Below are 19,301 nucleotides of genomic sequence, written 5' to 3' on the forward strand. Positions count from 1 at the left end.
CTCGTCCTGCTCTGTCTGCAAGCCCAATGCCATCCAGCTCTCCAGAGACTGCTGCCACAGGCCTTTCTCCTGTTCCTACACCCAAGAGCTCCTGTCAGACTGTCGCCTGTCAATGCTGGTCGCCTTCCAGCAGATGGCAAGCTCTCCTTGTCCATGCACCCAACGGGAGCAGCGCTCCTCAGCCTTGACAACTTCTCCTGGGAGGCAAGCTGTCCTGGCTCCTCCGGACCGTCACATGCCAGGAGCAGATGATGCCCTGTGATGCTGTGCAAACACCCTGCAGTGTTCTCGCGGTTTCATCCTGCACCCCCAGCCAGGAGCCGATCCCTTGTCTGCCGAAAAGAAAGGAACAGGTTCAGGAAACCTGCTCCGTGGGGCCCTGTATGCCAACCAAGTGCCAGCACAGGCTCAAGCTGACAAACTTCAGGCCAGAACTGCCTAGGGAGACACAGCTGTGCCTGCCACGGGCTGTAAAAAGACCTGGGAGCTGCAGCTTTCTTGGACACCACAGAAAATGACAGTTTTTCCTTATTCTGGGGAAAAGAAACATTATTTCACTTCTGGGGCAAACAAGCATCATCTGCACCAAGCACTCTGCTAGGGATCGTGGCCGGTAAGGCAAAGAAGCAGAGCAAGGTCTGTCTCCCCTTCCAGTGCTCTTCGCAGCTGCTTGTAGGGAAGTGTCATACCTGCTGCTGATTTTCTTCTTCTCTTTTTCCTGGCTCTTGAGCAAAGCAAAGAAAAATCTGGAAATGGCTGGTGGGGTGATTTTTCCCCGCATGGTGTGCCTGGAGGCTGGATGCAAAAAGGTTTCTCAGTTGACACGGAACTGCAAATCCAGGCTGCTCAGGGTGGCTCCTGCCCTGCACCCGGCAGATGAGAGCCTTGCCCATCACCAGCTCCTCCTGCTTTCACCCTGCCCCAGATCTCCACACTTGCAGACAGATGGGAATAGTCTGGAGGCAGCCAGAAGCTCAGCTGGCAGGAGTCAAGGTACACAGCTGCCCCCAAAGGTGAGGGCACCAGGGGTGACACTCCCATGAGACTTTATTAGAGGTGTCTAAGTCTTCCTCCTGCTCTGACAGATGGCTGCTGCAGGTTTCTTTGATCCCTGTCCCAGGCATATAAACTTTTTGCCCCCCTCTTCTGGACTGATGCCCAGGATTTTTATGTATATGCTCGGAGTGAAGACTTCGCCCCCAGGATTTCTCCCCAGGTTTTTCCTGCTAACCCAACAGCTTGGTCTTACCCTTTTTAGATCAACCTCACAGATGAGAAACAGGGAAAATGCTGCTGCCTAGACCTCTTGGGACAGGAGGGATCCAGTTAAGGGACGTGCATCCAGAGGAGCTTCTGTCTTCCAGAAGAAGGCAAACCCCTTCACTGCTGGCATGGGAGAAGCTGATGCTTTCTCTCCCTAGCTATTCTGGAGCACAGGAGACTCCCAGTTTTGCACCTACACCTCATGTATAGACTCATCTACATGTCCAGAGAGAAGCCCAGCTAGCATTAGTGCCAGGATAGAAGTGGGAAAATCACCACAATTTTTCAAGAGAGGAATCTCATCCTAGCCCTTGCATTCCTGCCAGGAGAAGCTCAGAAGCATGGGATTCTATCACACTAATTGAAATTATAGCACAGCCTGGTATTTTCTGAACAGTGGACAGCCTTCTGCTCCATCTATAGCCTCTGGAGGAACGGATGTACATAAGAAAACATAAGATACTGTCCTTTTTTGCTAGAGCCAGGTATGCTGAACAGGAACTGGGATATTGCATTTGCTTTCAGGCTCACCTATCCAGCCGTGGCCAGCTCCTAGTTGCTTTCTTCAGCACAGCAGCTTTCGAGCACTGTGCTAGGTGTGTGCAGCACAGTTAATTACCGTATGTTTGGAAGACCTGGTGCTCCTAGGATGTGGTGGGTCGAGTGCAAGCGTGCAGGTTACCCATACACGCATTTGCACTTGGAGTGATTATACGATGTGAACTGCAACAGGAGACCTTCCCTGGCTCTAAGCAACATCTGCTATTGGGACAAGACAATCACAAAGCAGGTGTCCACAGCATGTACCCAGCCCATCTCCTCCACACAGCGCTCACATGCCAGCAAAGGCAATCAAGTCAGGCAGAAACTTCCTTCTGCTGACTTACAAGAGAAGCATGGGATGGGGTGGGGTGGAGTGGAGTTGTGTGGGATGGGTCAGGCAGGGCTGTTGCACCTCCTCTCAGTTTTGCAATATCTTGTGTTCTCCTGGACTCAGGGACAAAAGCAGCACTTGCAGAGGAGGATTAACATTTCCTTACTGAGGCAGTGGGTATGCTCTTCCTTGCTCCTTCAGTGGTATCAGGGACAACAGAGGGACCAGCAGGGTTAGGGAACTGCCCACAGTGGGACACTGCAATCCTGCCAGTATCTCAGGAGGATCATCTTAAGGTTCTCCACCTTACTGCCCATGCCAGTGCTTTGGTCTGCTCTGCAGGGAACTTTATGACATTATTTGCAATTAATCACTGTTTGTCTGTCTTGTGGTAAGGTTTGGAGGCTGCACTCAGGTGACACTGAAGCTGAAGTGGGACTCTTTACTCTAATTTACTCCCTGTGAGCTCAGTTGCTTGCTGTAGACTCACAGCCCCTTAACTGCAGGTACTGCGAGTCAGGGAGGCTCAGAAGATGGAAAATAAAATGACATAGGCCAAATCTAGCCAGCTCAGAAAACTTTCTAAAATGCCTTCCTTTCTTGCATAAGGTCTCCATGTGCAATGTTTGGTGGCAAGCCCTGCCCTGCCCGCCATGACCACGTGTGCCCATGCACAGGTCCATGCGAGGTAGCGAGTGTTGTTCATCTGTCTCTGAATCGGTAGTGATGAGTGTTCAACGAATTGGGAGCTACTGACTCGGCTACCTCCCCTTCAAGCCCTGAAGCATCTCCTGGTCTTGTCCTGCTCCACTGTCTCAGCAGGCTCTGGGGTGGACATGGTCAAAGCTATCTGCCTTCCACTGCGGTGAGCAGCTAGACTCCTCCCTGACGGGAGTTTGCTCTCTCTACATTCAGCACTTCTTTGCTCCCTCCCAGGGCCTGCAACACATGAGCTCTGCCCTGAACTTCTCCAATGGTTTTGTACCCTCGGAACAAACCATATTCTGCTCCTCCTTCTGGTTCAGCCAAAGTCCCCAGAGCTACTGGGAGTGAGACAGTGCTCAGGAGCAGGACCTCCACCTCTTCTCAAGGACTGGTACTATTTCCCCCTCGCTCTTCAAAACTCGTAGGTGACATCTACATTAATAAAGGAAATATGCCTCGGACCTTTCCCTGGCACTGAGGTGGACGAGCACAGAAGAGCCATGTCCATCAAGCTCTCGTATCCTTCAGAATACATGGCCATGTGCAAGCTGTCTATCAGGAATGGTCTCTGGCACGTCTTGACTCCCAGAGGAGTTGTCAGGGGAGTGCTAGTGGCCAGTGGCTGCTCTAACAATGTGGCTACAGGGAAGGTCAAGTGCCAGTGACCTCGGAAAGTACCTGGCACTTTCACTTCTCCAGTGTGTACTAGTCTGAAGACTGTCCATCTTTAGAGCTACTCTGTGCTGGGAGGCTCACCCTGCTAGCAGGGCATTTAGTGTCAATACAGAATTTCTGCCTCCCCTCCTTCCCCTCCAGCTCCATGTCCTCCTTCTCTCAGCAACGCTGCTTTCTCCTGTCTTTTGCTCTGGAAACACCGCCACACTGCTGTCTCGTGCTCCAGCTGTCCTTCTCCTCTTTGGTCTATCTATGGGATTTGCTTCCTATCTATAATGCCCCCACACTGAGGTCCAGCTGAGGGTCTCGGACTCTTTACCCCGTGCCAGTGTCCCCGCTGGACTGGTGCAGGAGAAGTTTGTCCTCCAGTACAGACCATTGTAAAAATATTAAAGACCTGCTTCCTTCTTTTCAGATGGACTTTATTTAATTTAACCTCGTTCCACTCCCCACCCCCCCCGCCCCTTTCCTCGGAAGATCACAGCACTGTAAGCTACAAACAGATGCTGGAGGATCTCCAGTGCCTAAGGCACCAGCAGCATCCCGTAAGAGATCATGCTGGATCCACCCTGCGGATCCCAGCAGGGGATACTGGTGCCAAGCACGGGGGAAGACTCCAGTTCTGTGGGGTCTTTTCAGCTCTTCTGGTAAGTAAGGGCTGATCCTTGTCCCGCTCACCCTCACCTTCCATCTCTTCCCTCATCACCTCCTCTCCCCTCCTTTGTTTGCACAGACCCTCCAGGGAACTCAAGGACCCTCAGACGACCACGTACTCCTCTGCTACACCCTCACTGCAGCACTTTGCTGTGTTTCCCATCCCAGGTGTTGGCTCCATCAGGCGAAGCCACCTCTTGTGCCATTGTCTGCAAGAAGCCTTGCACAGCAGAGCCATGATCTTGGCAGGAATCCTGACGTGCTACTAGAAAGCCAATAAATAATCAATCATTATTATTTTTATGTATCTGTGAGTCTTCTCTAATAGGTCTTGATATTATTATGGTGCTCAGGATAGGCTGAAATTAGATAATACTACACTCAGCTGCCATCTATTCCCTTGGAAACACAGGTAAAAATGCATTTAATAGCTCTCCAGTGACAATGAATATTCATTAATATGACGCAGATGCATACTTGATTTGAAAATAAGGACAGTAATTAAAGAGCTATTAAGGTTAAAAAGCAACAAAGGAAATTCAGCTACCAAACCAGCTGTTCTGGGATCAGCCCGTAACCTACACGTGCACGGATAAGCACAGACGGCCTCAGATTTTCTACTTTATTTTACGTATCAGCGGATCGCGGGTTCTGACTTCCCTCCCCAACTCCGTGATCTGGAAACATTCTGGTGAATTCAGAGTTTGTTTTTCCTGCTGTTTTACAGAGCAGCTGTACTCTGCTGCGGTGCTGCCGCTCGGACCCTATCTCACCCACTGCTTCGGTGACGTTGGACCGACAAGAAGCAGAGAGGAAAGTTTCTGCAGGCTTTTGGGAAGGAAGCTGTCTATAATTGATTGCTTAATACTCATTATTTGTATTAAAACAGCCTTGAGGATTGCCAGTCATGCTAGCTGCTCTGCTATAACCTCTGAAGATCTCCAGCCCCCAGGCTGTGATGCTGAGGTGGGATTTCTCAGGGAGGTTTTGCACAGGTTCTTTCGCAGGGGTGGCTTCAGAAAGCGACCCGAGCCGCGCGTGCTCTGTGTTACGAGCGAGCTGGGAGAGGCAATGGCACGGCTGTGCACGGAGCGAGGTGAGGAGGAGCAGAGGTGTCCCAGGGAACCCACAGAACTGCAGGACCGAGTGGTCATGACGCTCGCTCACAGCCAGGACAAGCCCTGTGTCCTCACCCACCATGTCCCGGTGGTCTCCTCCTGGCGCAGGCAGAAACGGGAGGCTCTGAGCAGAGCCGGGTCCCTCGGGGCCGCGGCAGCGGCTGGCGGGCAGCTCCCAGCCCGGCTGGCAGAGGAGCAGGGTGTGGTGGTGCAGCCCCCCCAAACCTGGCGACCCCAGAACCAGCCGATGCCGTGTTCTTGCCTGCGCTGCAGGAACAGCTGGCGGGCGGGCGGTGAATGGCGACGACCGGGCACGCTCCGTGTCCCTGTACGAGAGCAGCGAGCCGGGCCCCTCGGGCGCTCCCTGACCGCAGCTGGAACCCCTGGCGCCTGGAGCCGTACCCGCCCGGTGAGTGTCGGGGCCGGACAGTCTGGGCAGCGCTGGAGCTGCAGAGCTGCTGCCTGCGCCACGGGGCTGGGACCAGGACGGAAGGTTACTGGTGCCTGAAGTCAGTCATGAAACCCTGCACACAGTGGCGCCAAGGAAGGCCCTCGGAGCTCCTCCGCTCCGCGGCCAGCTGCGCCCAGGGACTCCCCCTGAGCGGGACGCTGCTCAGAGCAACACGCGAGCTGCCCGGGCTGAGCAGACAGCTCTGGGCTGAGGCTCCTCGAGACTCATCCTTCGCCCACTGAGAAAGCGTTTGGTTTGGAGTGGGTATTTCTTCATGAGGAAGAACTTCTTCCCTCTGAGGGTGACGGAGCACTGGAACAGGCTGCCCAGGGAGGTTGTGGAGTCTCCTTCTCTGGAGATATTCAAGACCCGCCTGGACAAGGTCCTCTACAGCCTACTGTAGGTGACCCTGCTTCGGCAGGAGGGTTGGGCTAGGTGACCCACAGAGGTCCCTTCCAACCCCGACCATTCTGTGATTCTGTGATTTCGCTGAACTCGAGGGGAATTTTTATGATTTTGTGTGTGCGTGAATCGATTCAAAACAGTCTTCTGTCACTGTGATTGTAACAGCAAATTCTTTCTAATCACTCAGTAAATGTGCAGTTAGCCAGCGACTAACAGCTGCCAACTTCCTCTTGACGCGCGGAAACAAACTCCGACATGGCCGCAAAGCTGTGTAACAAAATAAAACTAAAGCCGTAGCGAAATCGAATGGAATGTCCATTTCCCACACCACCGTGACTGTCCTCAAACCGCGAGCGCGCCCTGGGCTGCTGCGAGACACGTTCCTCAGGCACAGCCCGCGGCGGCCTGAGCCCGGCTCTGCATCCCGCCGCAGCCAGGCCCCTCTCCGAGAAGGAGTCCGGGGAGCGAGGGGCTCCAGCCCCAACCCGGCGACTCAGCGGGAGGGCTCCCGGCCCCTGGCACTTCGCTTCTACTCTGTATAAACCGTTTTCCACTCACCCCCCAATTCGATTTTGTATTCCATTGACTCCGTAAGTAACAGAGTGAACCTTGCCAGCGGACTCTGTAAGATCACGTTTTCTAAATTCTCAGTAAAATCTTTTCTTGCGAAACCTCTGAGTGATCATCTCAGCGACCCGACCGCTCATCCGCCACACAGCGCGCCGAGCACCGGCCGAACCCGGGCGAGCTGTCAGCGGGAGGTCACCGCGCTGGGCTGTGCATCGCCCCGCTCCCTGTCCAGGGACTGTCTCTCGGGGTAACGATGCCACCGAAGAACCCACAGCAGAAACCGGAGCAAACCGGGCCGGGAGGCAGGACGCCATTCCATCTCCCAGCCCAGCAGTGTAACGGGGAGTGGAGCAGCGAGCCAACCCCCCAGGCTGGGGCTTCAGGCTGCCGGGTGAGGAGAGTCAGCCGCGCGTCACCTGAGCCGGGAGCAGGCACACCGTGTCCGGCCCTGCCACGAGCAGTACACGTGCATGGAGCGGGTGACGGAGCCGAGGCACGTGCCCACCCCATGTCCTCGCCTTCGCGGGCACGCCTGCGGCTCGGCGGGCAGCCCTGAGCTGCTGCATGTCACCAGGCCCATCGATTCCCTGACGAACCAGTGACAAAGCCGGGTTTTCACAGAATCACGGAATGGCAGGGGTTGGAAGGGACCTCTGTGGGTCATCTAGTCCAACCCTCCTGCCGAAGCAGGGTCACCTACAGCAGGCTGCACAGGACCTTGTCCAGGCAGGTCTTGAATATCTCCAGGGAAGGAGGCTCCACAGCCTCCCTGGTTTTGGCAGAGGAGGGGTTTGGTGGGGTTTTTTTCTGGAAAAAACGCCAACTCCCTGCTGCTCCGGGCAGCGCGCGGCTGTTCCAGCCTCACCGGGTTTATCCGTCCGGTGACGGGCACTGCCCGTGGCTGCGCGGCTTAGAAACCCGACCCGAGACCTCCGCAGGCGCCGGAGCGCGGCACCGCAGCTTTCACTGATTTTAACCCGTTCCGCACCTTCGGCCGCGCCCCGCGGTCACGGCAGCGGCGCGGGCGAGGTTCAGCGCGTCCCGCTACCGCCGGCCCCCGGTGGCAGGGTGCGGGGGCGGCGGCGGGGATGCGCCGCTCGCTCCCGGCAGCGCCGATTCCCGCTCCCGGGCCAACGCCTCCGCGCAGAGCCGGGCCGGGCCGGGCGGGGGGGTGGAAGCGCCCGGCGGCGCGGAGCCCGCCCGCCTGCCCCGCCCCCTCGGCGGCGCCCGCCTGCCTTCCCCGGCGCGGCGGAGCGCGGGCGGCAGAGCGGCCGGACCCGCTCCCCATGGCGGCGGCGGCGGCGGCGGCGGCGGGGGGGGCGCGGCGGGGCGCCCGGCTGAGCTTGGCGGCACTACTGGCGCTGCCGGCCCTGGCGCTGCTGGCGCTGCGGGCGCTGCCGGCCGGTGGCGGGGAGGGCCGGCCGGGCTCCCCGCCGCCGCCGCCGCTCCCGCTGCCGCCGGGCTTGCGGGAGGAGCTGCGGCAGCGGCGGCGCGACCTGCGGCGCCTGGCGGCGGCGGCGGCGGGCGGCGGCGGGGAGGAGGCGGCGGCGGGCGGGCTGGGCTGCGGCGACCTGAGCCTGGCGACGGACGTCAGCGTGCTGGGCTGGGGCTTCACCAAGGTGGTGGCGCGGGCGGCGCTGGCGGGCGGCGGGGCCGTGGCGCTGAAGTCGGTGCACGGGGCGGGCCGGGAGGTGCGGCAGTGCGTGCAGCGCTACGGGGCGCCGGCCGGCTGCCGCCGCCTGGCCGCCTACAAGCTGCTGAAGGAGGTGACGCTGCTGCGGCGCCTGCAGCACCCCGGCATCGTCCAGGTACGCAGCGGGGCCCGGCGGGGCCGGGAGTTTTCGGGGGCTGAGGGGGGGGGCTCGGTGCGCAGCTCGGTCGCCCGCGTTGCCCCTGGCTGTCCCCGGGCGTCCCGGCCCCGCACCGCGCTGACCATCCCTGCTTCGCTCCCCGCAGCTGCGCGGGCAGTGCTCCGGTGACAGCGGCGATCCCGAAACGGGCGTCACGGCCATGCTGGAGCTGGGATCCCCTCTGGAGATGATTCAGCTGCTGCAGACCCCCTGGGAGGAGAGATTTAAAGTAAGGAAACAGCTTCGTCGGTCGCCTTTAGACCGCGATCGGGGTGAACTCGAAGAGCGCTTCGGGGCAAACGAGCTTGTCCTGCTGACACTGTTTGCTCCCACAAACTGTCCTTAGACCGGTTCGCTTTCAAATCCCATTAAAACAGCCCTAGCCTGGCGCTGGCTGTGGCATCCCTGCTCTCTAAAGTGGTGTTGAGAGCTACACCTGGCCACAAAATCTAGCTCAGGGCTGGGGTGGTGTTTAATTCCCGGCGTTACAGCACGGTTCTGGTTTTCCCTCTGCATCGTCCCACTGCTGAGGAGCTGCTCCCGCTCGGGCGAGCCGCCTCGCCGCGCTGCCGGTCGGTTGCTCTCTGTGCCCTGCCGATCCCAGCGGCGAGCTGAGCAGCCCGTCGCTCGCCACGCGTGTGTGTGGTGTTTCTCATCTTCGCCCCTGAGGTATCGCTGTAGTACAAACACGACTAAGTTGCTTTCCTCCGGCTGTACGTGCAGGGATCGCATCCCCGTTAGTGAGATCCGCCTTGTCGCCCAAGCATCCCGCATAGGGACTCCTGAGCTCCCCACGAAAGTAAATGACTTAGGACATGGCACGTATTTTGGTTGTAGCTTGTATTACAGCTTGCCTTAAGGTCTCAGTTGGGGGTTCACTACTCCTTGTTTGGTTCTCAGGAGGAAAGAGAGGATCAAGCAGAAGCATAGGTACGTTAATGTCAGTAAGAAATGCTTTGGGCAAAACAGAAACAGAGCGAAAGTCCCAACATGAAATCCCTGCCTGCATGCAGTCCGCAATGTTGAGAAGGAGCCTTGCCACCCGAGCCAGAGAGGGAGAGTGGCAGCTGTGCTCACTGAGCTGTGGGATGCGAAGCTGGGGTTCTTATGATTGCTTCACTAACAAAGTTAAAACAGCCTCAGAGCTTCCAGAGTCATTTCTCTTGGCCTGTGGGGTTCCACTTTTGCTTACAAACTACTTCATACCGGCTTCCACATAGCTTTCCCAGCACTCATTTTCTCAAATGTGCCAAAGTCTCTGTAGAGCTGGAAACCCACGATGCTGGATTAGCTGGTGGTGAGGTCTGGTGTGGTGGCATGAAGATTTTCATAATCTTTTGACTGATGAAGACACAAATTCAGAACTTACACTGGCACTATCTAGTCCTGTTTCCTAACACGGGCGCCTGGACGGGTGAGATTCCCTCCCCTCTGCTGAGCCCCATCAGATACCAGCGATCCTGCGAGCTGTTCCGAGTGAGCAAACCCTCACGCCTGCAGAAATGGCCATTGGAGACAGCGAAGGGTGGCGCGGGGGGGGCTGCCTGGCACACCTGCCTGACAGCATAGGTCATCTGATGCCAGGGCTCCCGATGCTGCATGAAAACTGCTGCAAAAAGCTACTTGAACAAAGTGCTGGCGCAGTATAAATGTGCTCTCCTAGCTCTAGTTTGTTAAAAAATAGTTTGCAGAGCTCTGTGCTGGATCAGGTATTGTCTGACCTTTCCCTGCCACCAGAAAGTTGACATAAACACGAAAAAGCTGGCAATAAATACATTGCATGCTTTGGCTGATTCTTCAGAAGCACGATTGTGTGCCCAAATTCATACTGCTGAGTGATGCAGCAAGGCTTGAGTCTGGTATTAATGACTGGAGATTAGTACATGGAGCCGCCGTATGTATGGAGAAGCATGGGGGAAGGGAGGGGGATGTATTAATTCTATGCCAGAGTGGGAAAAAAACCCTTCTGATTTCAGCTAGCAAGTCAATATAGCTCCTGAAACATGAAGGCTGCTATTGTTTTCCTCACAGCTTTCTCCTCTAGTTCCTCTAACTGCAAATGTCTCTTTTTGTATACGAACATTTTTCAAAAATGTTGCTGAACTACTTACCAGTCAAATCCTGTGGCAATGTTGATAATAAATTTTGTAGCATACATATAATTACCTTTTAAGTACTATATGCTTTTTTTTTTACCTTTAATTTCATTGAATGCCCTCCCCTTTGTTCTACTTCCAATTTAATAGCTGTTTTTCATCTGTTTTTCCCATGCATATTCATCTTCTCTTTCTCAGATTTGCCTGAGTCTTGTGAAACTGCTGTTTTACTTGGCACATTCCCCTCTGGGTTCAATAGTCCTCTTGGATTTCCAGCCGAGGCAGTTTGTTATGGTGGATGGAAACCTAAAAGTGACAGACATGGATGATGCCAGCACTGAGGAACTGTCATGCAAGGAAGATAATGACTGCACACTCGACTTCCCCACAAAAAGCTTTCCTCTCAAATGCTCCGCAGTTGGGAAATGTGAAGGGATAAATGAAAAAAAGAATCTTTTTAATGCTTATCGGTACGTCCAGTGGGATGGGGGGAAAATCTGGGGTCACTGAGCTCACATACGGCAGTACCCTCTAGCATCTCGTGTTTCTTCCATGCAGTGATTCCCCCTGTCCTCTGTCAAAGGGTGGTTACGGATCGATTTGAAGTTGGTTTATTTTCCTTATAAGGCAGGAAAATAGTGTAGTTGTTGTCTGGTGGGAATGCAGGCATCTTTCTTCTGCTGCTGCCTTACCCCAACACCCTCTAGAAACTTGCCCCAAAGGTTGCACCTGGGAATTTAGTGTTTGCCAAACAAGCCCTGGCATTTGACATCCACGGGCTGTGTTTGCTGAAAGCAGTGGCAGCGCGGGCTACCTGCCAAAGGCCACCAGCTCTGAGCCCCCAGTGTTGGGAATGGCCTGGCCAACTCTTCCCTTGAACTCTGAGTCTCCCTGCGGAGGCTATGGGCACCTGTGGAAGAGCAATGAAACAGGTAATGGGCAGCGGGGCGAGACTGCTGCAGCATTTCGTGTAGGCCGCCAGCTGAAAGCGCAAGGACTTCCACGCACCGTTGGTGCTTGGCAGGTCAAGTACCAGGGGAAGCTGGATATTTATGCGGAAGGACTTAGTGTAAGGGACGTTGTATTTGCAGGACTTGGTGTTAAAGGGAAAATTCCTGTATAGATTATTAGAGCCTTGCTGTAACGCACTTATCTCTTGTAGAACAGGAGTTTTATAGAAGGTTCAGGGAATGAGTGTCCAGCCTTTCCAGGGGTAATAAAAATGCCAAGCCTTTCCAGGGCAAGGGAAAGGTCTTTCATGAGTCTTCTTCTATATAGGTCTTTTTCTGATTGGAAATTCATTACGTAGTGCACAAAAATTGACCTGGGGAAGGGGGGAAAGCTCTGTTGCGTCAGCCTTTGCAAGGTAGGTTTCAGGTGGCGCATGGCAGCATGCTGTGCTGCAAGGACCAACTTTTCAGCCTAGCTCTCATCATCTGTGAGATGCCAATAGAGTGCTGAAATGTAACGTAATAACCAAAGCAAACTTACTAGTTGCATATGGATAAATAAGTCACGGGAAAAATGTAGACAGCTTAATCACTAGGGAAATTAAGCCACTGTATTCTAATCAGTCTGTGGGATTTTTTTACAGGTATTTTTTCACGTATCTTTTGCCACACTCCGCACCGTCAGCTTTGCGGCCCTTTTTGAGCGATATTCTGAATGCAACAGGTACCAGCTAATATTTATAAAGTTCTTCATTAGAATTCTCTAAATGCTGTTTCATGGAATGAAACACGGATTCACCAAGGGGAAATCACGCTTGATCATTCTGATGGCCTTCTATGATGGCGTGACGGGCTGGGTAGATGAGGGGAGAGCAGTGGATGTTCAGCATGACTTCAGAAAGGCTTTTGATGGTGTCTCCAATAACATCCTCATAGGGAAGCTCAGGAAGTGTGGGCTAGATGAGTGGACAGTGAGGTGGATTGAGAACTGGCTGAATGATGAAGCTCAACAAGGGCAAGGGCAGGGTCCTGCACCTGGGGATGGATAACCCCATGTACCAGTACAGGCTCGGGACTGACCTGCTGGGAAGCAGCTCTGCGGAGAGAGCCCTGGGTGTCCTGATGGATGACAAGTTGACCAGGAGCCAGCAGTGTGCCCTTGTTGCCAAGGAGGCCAATGGTGTTCTGGGGTGCATTAAGAAGAGTGTGGCCAGCAGGTCGAGGGAGGTTCTCCTCCCCCTCTACTCTACCCTAGTGAGGCCCCATCTGGAGTACTGTGTCCAGTTCTGGGCTTCCCAGTTCAAGAAAGATGAAGAGCTACTGAAGAGAGTCCAGCGGAGGGCTACAAAGATGATGAGGGGACTGGAGCATCTCTCCTACAAGGAAAGGCTGAAGGAGCTGGGCTTGTTTAGCCTGAAGAAGAGAAGGCTGAGAGGGGATCTTATAAATGCTTATAAATATCTTAAGGGTGGGTGTCGAGAGGATGGGGCCAGACTCTGTTCAGTAGTGCCCTGTGACAGGACAAGGGGCAACGGGCACAAACTGAAGCATAGGAAGTTGCAGCTGAACATGAGGAAGAACTTCTTCCCTCTGAGGGTGACGGAGCCCTGGAACAGGGTGCCCAGAGAGGTTATGGAGTCTCCTTCTCTGGAGATATTCAAGACCCGCCTGGACAAGGTCCTGTGCAGCCTGCTGTAGGTGACCCTGCTTCGACAGGGGAGTTGGACTAGATGACCCACAGAGGTCCCTTCCAACTCCCACCATTTTGTGATTCTGTGATTCTGTGAATTGCTCATCTTTGTAATCTCTTTCTTTAAATGTAGGTGATTTACGATACGGAATAAATGAAACCCTGAAAGCTTTTGAAAAGGTTTTACATCTGTACAAGTCTGGACTCTATCTGCAGAAAAGACCTCTTCATTTAAAAGGTACATGATTTTGAATGCTTTAGGTAACATAACTACTGAGGGAGCGAGCAACTTGGTAAACTGGTCAAATGTTGATCTCCTATACATTCAAGCAGTGTTTAGTCATTAGGAAGAGCACCACAAGTATTTTTTTTTTAAGCAGCCTTTTGTTGTTTCTTCATGGGAGCTATGCATGATTGCGTTGTCTTGCAAAGTAAATGCAGTGCAGACAATCTGGCCTACATATGGACATATGTTTGCAGTGCTTCTACATACTCTTCTCATAATGTGCATCAGTGTTTCAAGTGAATGTATTTGGGATAGCTTAAGCAACTGTAGAGTAGCAAACTGAGTGTCCCATGTTCCTCTTCGGGGTCATCTTATCGTACGGGCCAATAGGGCAGTTTTCTGGACTGATGTTGAAACTTTCCATTTCACTTGGTGGCTTCTGACTGCTGAGCCCAGGTTATTATGGGAACGTACAGTGGGGAGGTCACAACACTGAGATGAGTGTGGCAGAGTAGCTAGAGCCTTGGTGCCTTCTGAATTTCTGAAGACAACCCAATAGGATGGACTTGTGGATGGATGAGTGAGCCTCTGTGGGGTGCATTCCTCTGAAGAGGACCTGTTCAGTGGTAGAGATGAGGCTAATCAAAAGGAAGCTTGAAAAGTCCAGTGGTTACTGAGGCTTACATTTTCCTGAGCGTTTGCTTGAGATGGTGGGGTGGTGATGGTGGCTTGCAGAAGGAAATCTCTTTAAGTCTGGAAGAACTGGAATTTGCACAGTTGTGAACAAGGGTATTCAGTCATTTGCACTGAAAGACCAGCAGCTGTAACAGGAATTATTAGTATTTTGCACTGACACCTACCCGTTGGCTTTGCAACTGGCCCAGTAGCAAGGTGTCAAAATTACCACCGTCCGAGTGGTGTGGGAAGGTGAGGAGAGACTCTTAGCAGTCAGTAAACAATAGCCTGAACGCTGCCTGCTCAGGCTTGTTAGGTGTTTTGTATCCCACTGGAGCTCTGTGTGGCCTCCCTTTCCCCCACTGGGGTTCCTAAATCTGCTGCACCCGCGGGTGGCACCACGATGGGTGGATCAGCATGTGCCCCGTGTAGCTCGGTGCTGTATCTGTGGTGAGCTGGTCCTGCTGTTGGGCCCGAGGCGTGGCAGAGGCTGTTGTGACTTTGGCTTCTCCGGAGCCCTGCTAGAAAGGCAGGTCTGCACAGCAGCCTCCCCCTCTCATCCACCCCGGATGATTGCTCCCTGTCCCTTCACCCTGCACCCAGTCTCCATAGGAACCTAAGAGCTCTGCACCTTCTCTTATATCTGTGGAGAAATTGCTGTCCTGTGCTTCATAGCAAAACTAAAAGTCAGAATTTGAGTTTCTTTTAATTTTGCAGCTCCACCCACTCCATCTAAGCAGGTCCGTTCAATCTATCACTATCACATTTCATTTAAGAGTTTCTCTGAAGCACAAAATGCTAAGTGTATATTGTAACAAGTCTCTGAAAGTGCAGTTAAAGAGTGCCCTTAAATACCCTCTTTCTGTTCCCAGACTACATCTCCCTAAAGGGCTTCCGAGCGGTGGAAGGAGAAGACTACAAGTGCTGGCCCTCCTACAGCCACCTGGGATGCCTGCTCTCCGTCCACAGCGCCGAGGAAGCCGCCGCGATTTGCAGCTCCCAATCACAGTGTCAAAGTTTTATCCTCACCCAGCGGAGGACGTGGACAGGTGAGCTTGGGCAGATGTGACAGGACGCTGCTGCGTGGTGCCCTTGCTTCCTCGGTCGCGAGTGGGTAGGGTGCTGCTGCCCTCCTCTGTAGTGCCTGGAGTCCACAGGCGCGTATAAAAGCCACTTCTCTTATTCTCAAGATCAGATGGCTGCCGTGGTGGGCATCCAAGGATCCCCTGGGTATTTGTTAGGACACATGAGAGAATTTATATTCTCCTAAAGCTAAGAGAGTTGGGGTTGTTCAGCCTGGAGAAGAGAAGGCTCTGGGGTGACCTTATAGCAGCCTTCCAGTACCTGAAGGGGACCTACAGGAAGGATGGAGAGGGGCTTTTCACAAGGGTATGTAGTGATAGGACAAGGGGGAATGGCTGTAAACTAAAAGAGGGCAGATTTAGATTAGATATTAGGAAGAAATTCTTTACCATGAGGGTGGTGAAACACTGGAACAGGTTGCCCAGAGAAGCTGCGGATGCCCCCTCCCTGGAAGTGTTCAAGGCCAGGTTGGATGGAGCTCTGAGCAACCTGGTCTAGTGGAAGATGTCCCTGCTCATGGCAGGGGGGTTGGAACCGGATGATCTTTAAGGTCACTTGCAACCCAAATCATTCTATGATTCTATGATTCCTTCTGCAGATTCTTTCCTTTACAGATTTTGCACAGGACTGCTAGATACTGTTAAACGGTTACTTTCATGCAGAGATGGCTTCACTTTGGTGTCAGACTAAACAATTCCTGTGGTGTGTACAGTTTGAAAAAAGCTGTGGGGTTTTCAGAGATGAAAGAAGCTATGTAAAAGAAGGCGGTTACTATTGTTATAATTAAAAGAATCATAGCTTACAAGTTGTTATCCCCTTTATCAAAACTAAAGCCCCAAACCAATGGATTTCCAAAATGTCCCTGTAATTAGCTCTGATTATAGCCTCTTATGGCTAGCGTGTTTTCAGTATGATTATGAATTACCTCATTTAGCTGACATTCAACTGTGGGCTAAATTGTTACTTATAAAGTGAAACAGTAAATGAGGTAAAAGAGTGTTTTCACTCACGATGGTGCTGAAGAATCGCATCTTGTTGGCTCAGATGAGACATAAAAAGCAATCCCCAAACTACGAAAAACGCAGCTCGTCTGTGGGTTCGTGTGGAATTGGCATGTGGCACACTAGTGACATAAGAGTGCTTACACTGACGCAACATAGCTCTCTTCGAGCCAGCTTCACACCGGCAATGGATTGTGTGAGTTGTGCCTAACGCCTCACATCTGGCTTCCTCGCGGGGCAGCTGTTGGTTGCTGTGTTCGGTGCCTGGCTGGAAGGAGCCCCGCTTCAGTCAGCGGTGGGGATGCAGAAGCAGCAGCACGCGGGACAGAAGACACTTTCTGCAGTGCCTGGCTCAGACGCTGATCCTCGCCATTCCGCACCATGCCTGCGGTCTGTTAACATTTCCCTTCCTGACATTTTTCTTCCTCACATTTTTCCAGCTCGATCTTTGCAGTCAGAGATGCCAAAAGTGTGTGGCTGAAATGCCGAGAGTGTGACTTTGCCAGCTGGATTAATGAGGGCTGTGGGAACATGCTAGTCCCTCCTAGGGCAGCTTGGTACAGGAAAGCGGGATGCAAAAGCCTCTGGGGCCCGACTGTGCCTTCCTTGTGCACACTCGGCGAGCATCTGGAGTTTCCTGGGAGCGTAAAACACATCTATGGCAGGGTGGAGCCACCCTCCGCTGAGCAAGCGGTGCGCTCCTGCGTCTTTTGCAGTAAATAGCATGGGTCAAGGTGAACCTATCTACTTTCTTAAACTTGCATTTTTATTTCCTTTCCAGGACGCCCACTCGCCTCATTTCAGAGTAGCCTGGCTGATTTAATACCGGATGCTAATGCTGTAGTCTATATTAAACGATCGGCTTCCTCAGGGGAAAGACTTTAAAGACAATGAGATCACATAATGTGATCCTGGGAGGAACAAACCACTGGGGAGAATTTCATCTGCTGAAAAGAATGACATATTTTATTTTGCTTTGGGATGGGATCTCCTTGCCAGCTCGATAGAGTCAAATGCTGCTGTCTGCTTGATCAAATCTCCGATTTCTCAGTGCAGCCCCGCTAGCTTCTTTATCTGTTCCCACACTGCTATTTCGCATAAATGCTACCAGTTGTAGTCAACTGTCACTAGACTGTGCAATACCTAGCCTTGCTGCTTCGGTAACCAGCTTGTCAGCCAAGAAATAGAAATAGCTGCAAGGGATCTGGCTGTGTAGGCTTAGTTAGTTCAGTCACCTCCAAAAACCTATGAATAATGCACCTTGGAGAAGGCAACGGCTCGTTCTGCAGCTGCCGACCAGGATTTCATACCACTGCAAATGTAAAGGACTGGATTTCAGCGATCGGGCCAAGGTTGCAGGGTTGAGATCTGTAACCAGAGGTTGATGGTGGGGGTGGTCTTCCAAGGAGGGTCCTGATTCAGTTCCTTCCAGGGCAGGGGAGGCAGGCGGTGTATAGGTCAACTCTGGAACCACATGTCTGGATGTTTGGATGCAGGGTTTCGGTTTGACCCTATGTGATCTGTAATGCCAGCTCCCATGTATCAACCTTGAAGGTTTTTCTCTGTTACTTTCCGTGAAAGAGTGAGACATTAAAATTATTTATGTAAAAGGTATCACTCTGTATGATAAAGAATGACTATGTTTATTCTAAGCATGCTGTGAAAAGTTTTTGTCTAAGTCTTTGCTGCAAGCAAATGAACAATTGCAAGTGTTTCCTAACTTCAGCTCACCTGGCATTTTTACCCACTCCTGAGGGCAACCCGTGAGTGCTCTAGGCAGTGTATTAATATGCCCAGGCCCCTTGGACACTTAGGTCTTGGAGGACGCTCTGTGGTTGTGCTTCCAGGCTCACAGATGTAGAAGAACAGTCTGGTCCCAAAAGCCTCCTGCATCTTCCCTCTGCTAAAATTGTAGATGTGGCCTCTGAAAAATAGGTGGGGGTTAGCGTAATTTCAGCCTGTAAGAGATGGCAACGTAATGTGCCACTCCCAGGAGTGCCTGGGAGCAGTGACCAAATGACACCTGTCCTTCTGTAGCACAGTCGGGGAAAGCCCAAGTCACCGCTGATCTTGTCCCCCGCAAGGGAATCACAGAATCATTAAGGCTGGAAAAGACCTCTACGATCATCAAGTCCAACCGTCAACGCAACACCACCATGCCTGCTAAACCATGTCCTGGAGTGCAACATCCACACGTTTTTTGAACACCTCCAGGGATGGTAACTCCACCACTTCTCTGGGCAGCCTGTTCCAATGCCTGACCACTCTTTCAGTAAAGACATTTTTCCTAATATCCAATCTAAACCTCCCCTGACGCAACTTGAGGCCATTTTCTCTTGTCCAGGAAGGTCCCTGGCCTTGTGCAGGAGAGCCTTGCTGCAGCCTCTGTGTGATGCCATGTTGAATTTTCCACTTAGCCCGCGCCGCTGGGTGGAAATGTTGGCTCTCGGGACATTGCCGTTGACTCCTTGCAGCCTATGACAGCGTGGCTATTTCCATGTGGGCCCCTGTAGCAGCTGGGGTAGCCCCGACTAAAGATGCCTGAGCTCTTGCGTGGTGTTGTGCTGTGTTTTTCATGATCTGGTCCTGCGTTTCCTCATGCAGGATGTCACCTTTCAGCTTGTTATGCCTCTATTAACCCATAGCAAGGCCGTCGCATGGGGGCTTTCTCATGCACTGTAACCCCTGCTGCTTATGCCGAGGCTCGAGGACTCTGATAGTGATATCAGTTAATGAGAATTCCTAGTTAGCACAACAAGAAGGCTCTCCTTAGTGATGGCCACATTGCTGCAGGCTTTGTGAAGGCAAGGCTTTTTAAATGAACAGCCACAGACCGCTCTCTCCATTACAGTGGGTCCTGTGGAAGTTGAAGGAAAGGTCCTGCCAGGGGTCCACTATTGTTTTACATCGACCCCACTGAGCAGCGCTTCAGGCATCTGCTGTGTGGTGCTTTACATTAGCAAGAGGTAATGAGAGTTTATTCCATATCTCTCAGCCTCCTGAGATACAAATCAG

At 52.8% G+C, this 19,301-nt stretch overlaps 1 protein-coding gene across 1 annotated transcript; it reads left to right on the plus strand.

Moving 5' to 3' along the window:
• The first annotated feature begins 8,001 nt into the window (after nucleotides 1-8,001).
• LOC104331567 (extracellular tyrosine-protein kinase PKDCC) lies at nucleotides 8,002-17,871 on the plus strand. Its single transcript, XM_075426054.1, has 7 exons — nucleotides 8,002-8,523; nucleotides 8,672-8,794; nucleotides 10,860-11,131; nucleotides 12,256-12,335; nucleotides 13,435-13,539; nucleotides 15,075-15,251; nucleotides 17,068-17,871. The coding sequence occupies exons 1-7, from the start codon at nucleotides 8,002-8,004 to the stop codon at nucleotides 17,169-17,171; spliced, it is 1,383 nt and encodes a 460-aa protein (XP_075282169.1). The 3' UTR covers nucleotides 17,172-17,871.
• Nucleotides 17,872-19,301: the final 1,430 nt, after the last annotated feature.

Source organism: Opisthocomus hoazin, chromosome 7 (genome assembly GCF_030867145.1).
Source record: "Opisthocomus hoazin isolate bOpiHoa1 chromosome 7, bOpiHoa1.hap1, whole genome shotgun sequence".
Classification (NCBI taxonomy): domain Eukaryota; kingdom Metazoa; phylum Chordata; class Aves; order Opisthocomiformes; family Opisthocomidae; genus Opisthocomus; species Opisthocomus hoazin.

What these genes read in the sequence shown, in the direction of transcription:
- LOC104331567 (XM_075426054.1), top strand. Translation starts at nt 8,002, where the DNA reads ATGGCGGCGGCGGCGGCGGCGGCGGCGGGGGGGGCGCGGCGGGGCGCC. An exon ending in CCTGGGAGGAGAGATTTAAA is followed by an intron (nt 8,795 to 10,859) that starts GTAAGGAAACAG and finishes TCTCTTTCTCAG; the next exon opens with ATTTGCCTGAGTCTTGTGAA. An exon ending in AATCTTTTTAATGCTTATCG is followed by an intron (nt 11,132 to 12,255) that starts GTACGTCCAGTG and finishes ATTTTTTTACAG; the next exon opens with GTATTTTTTCACGTATCTTT.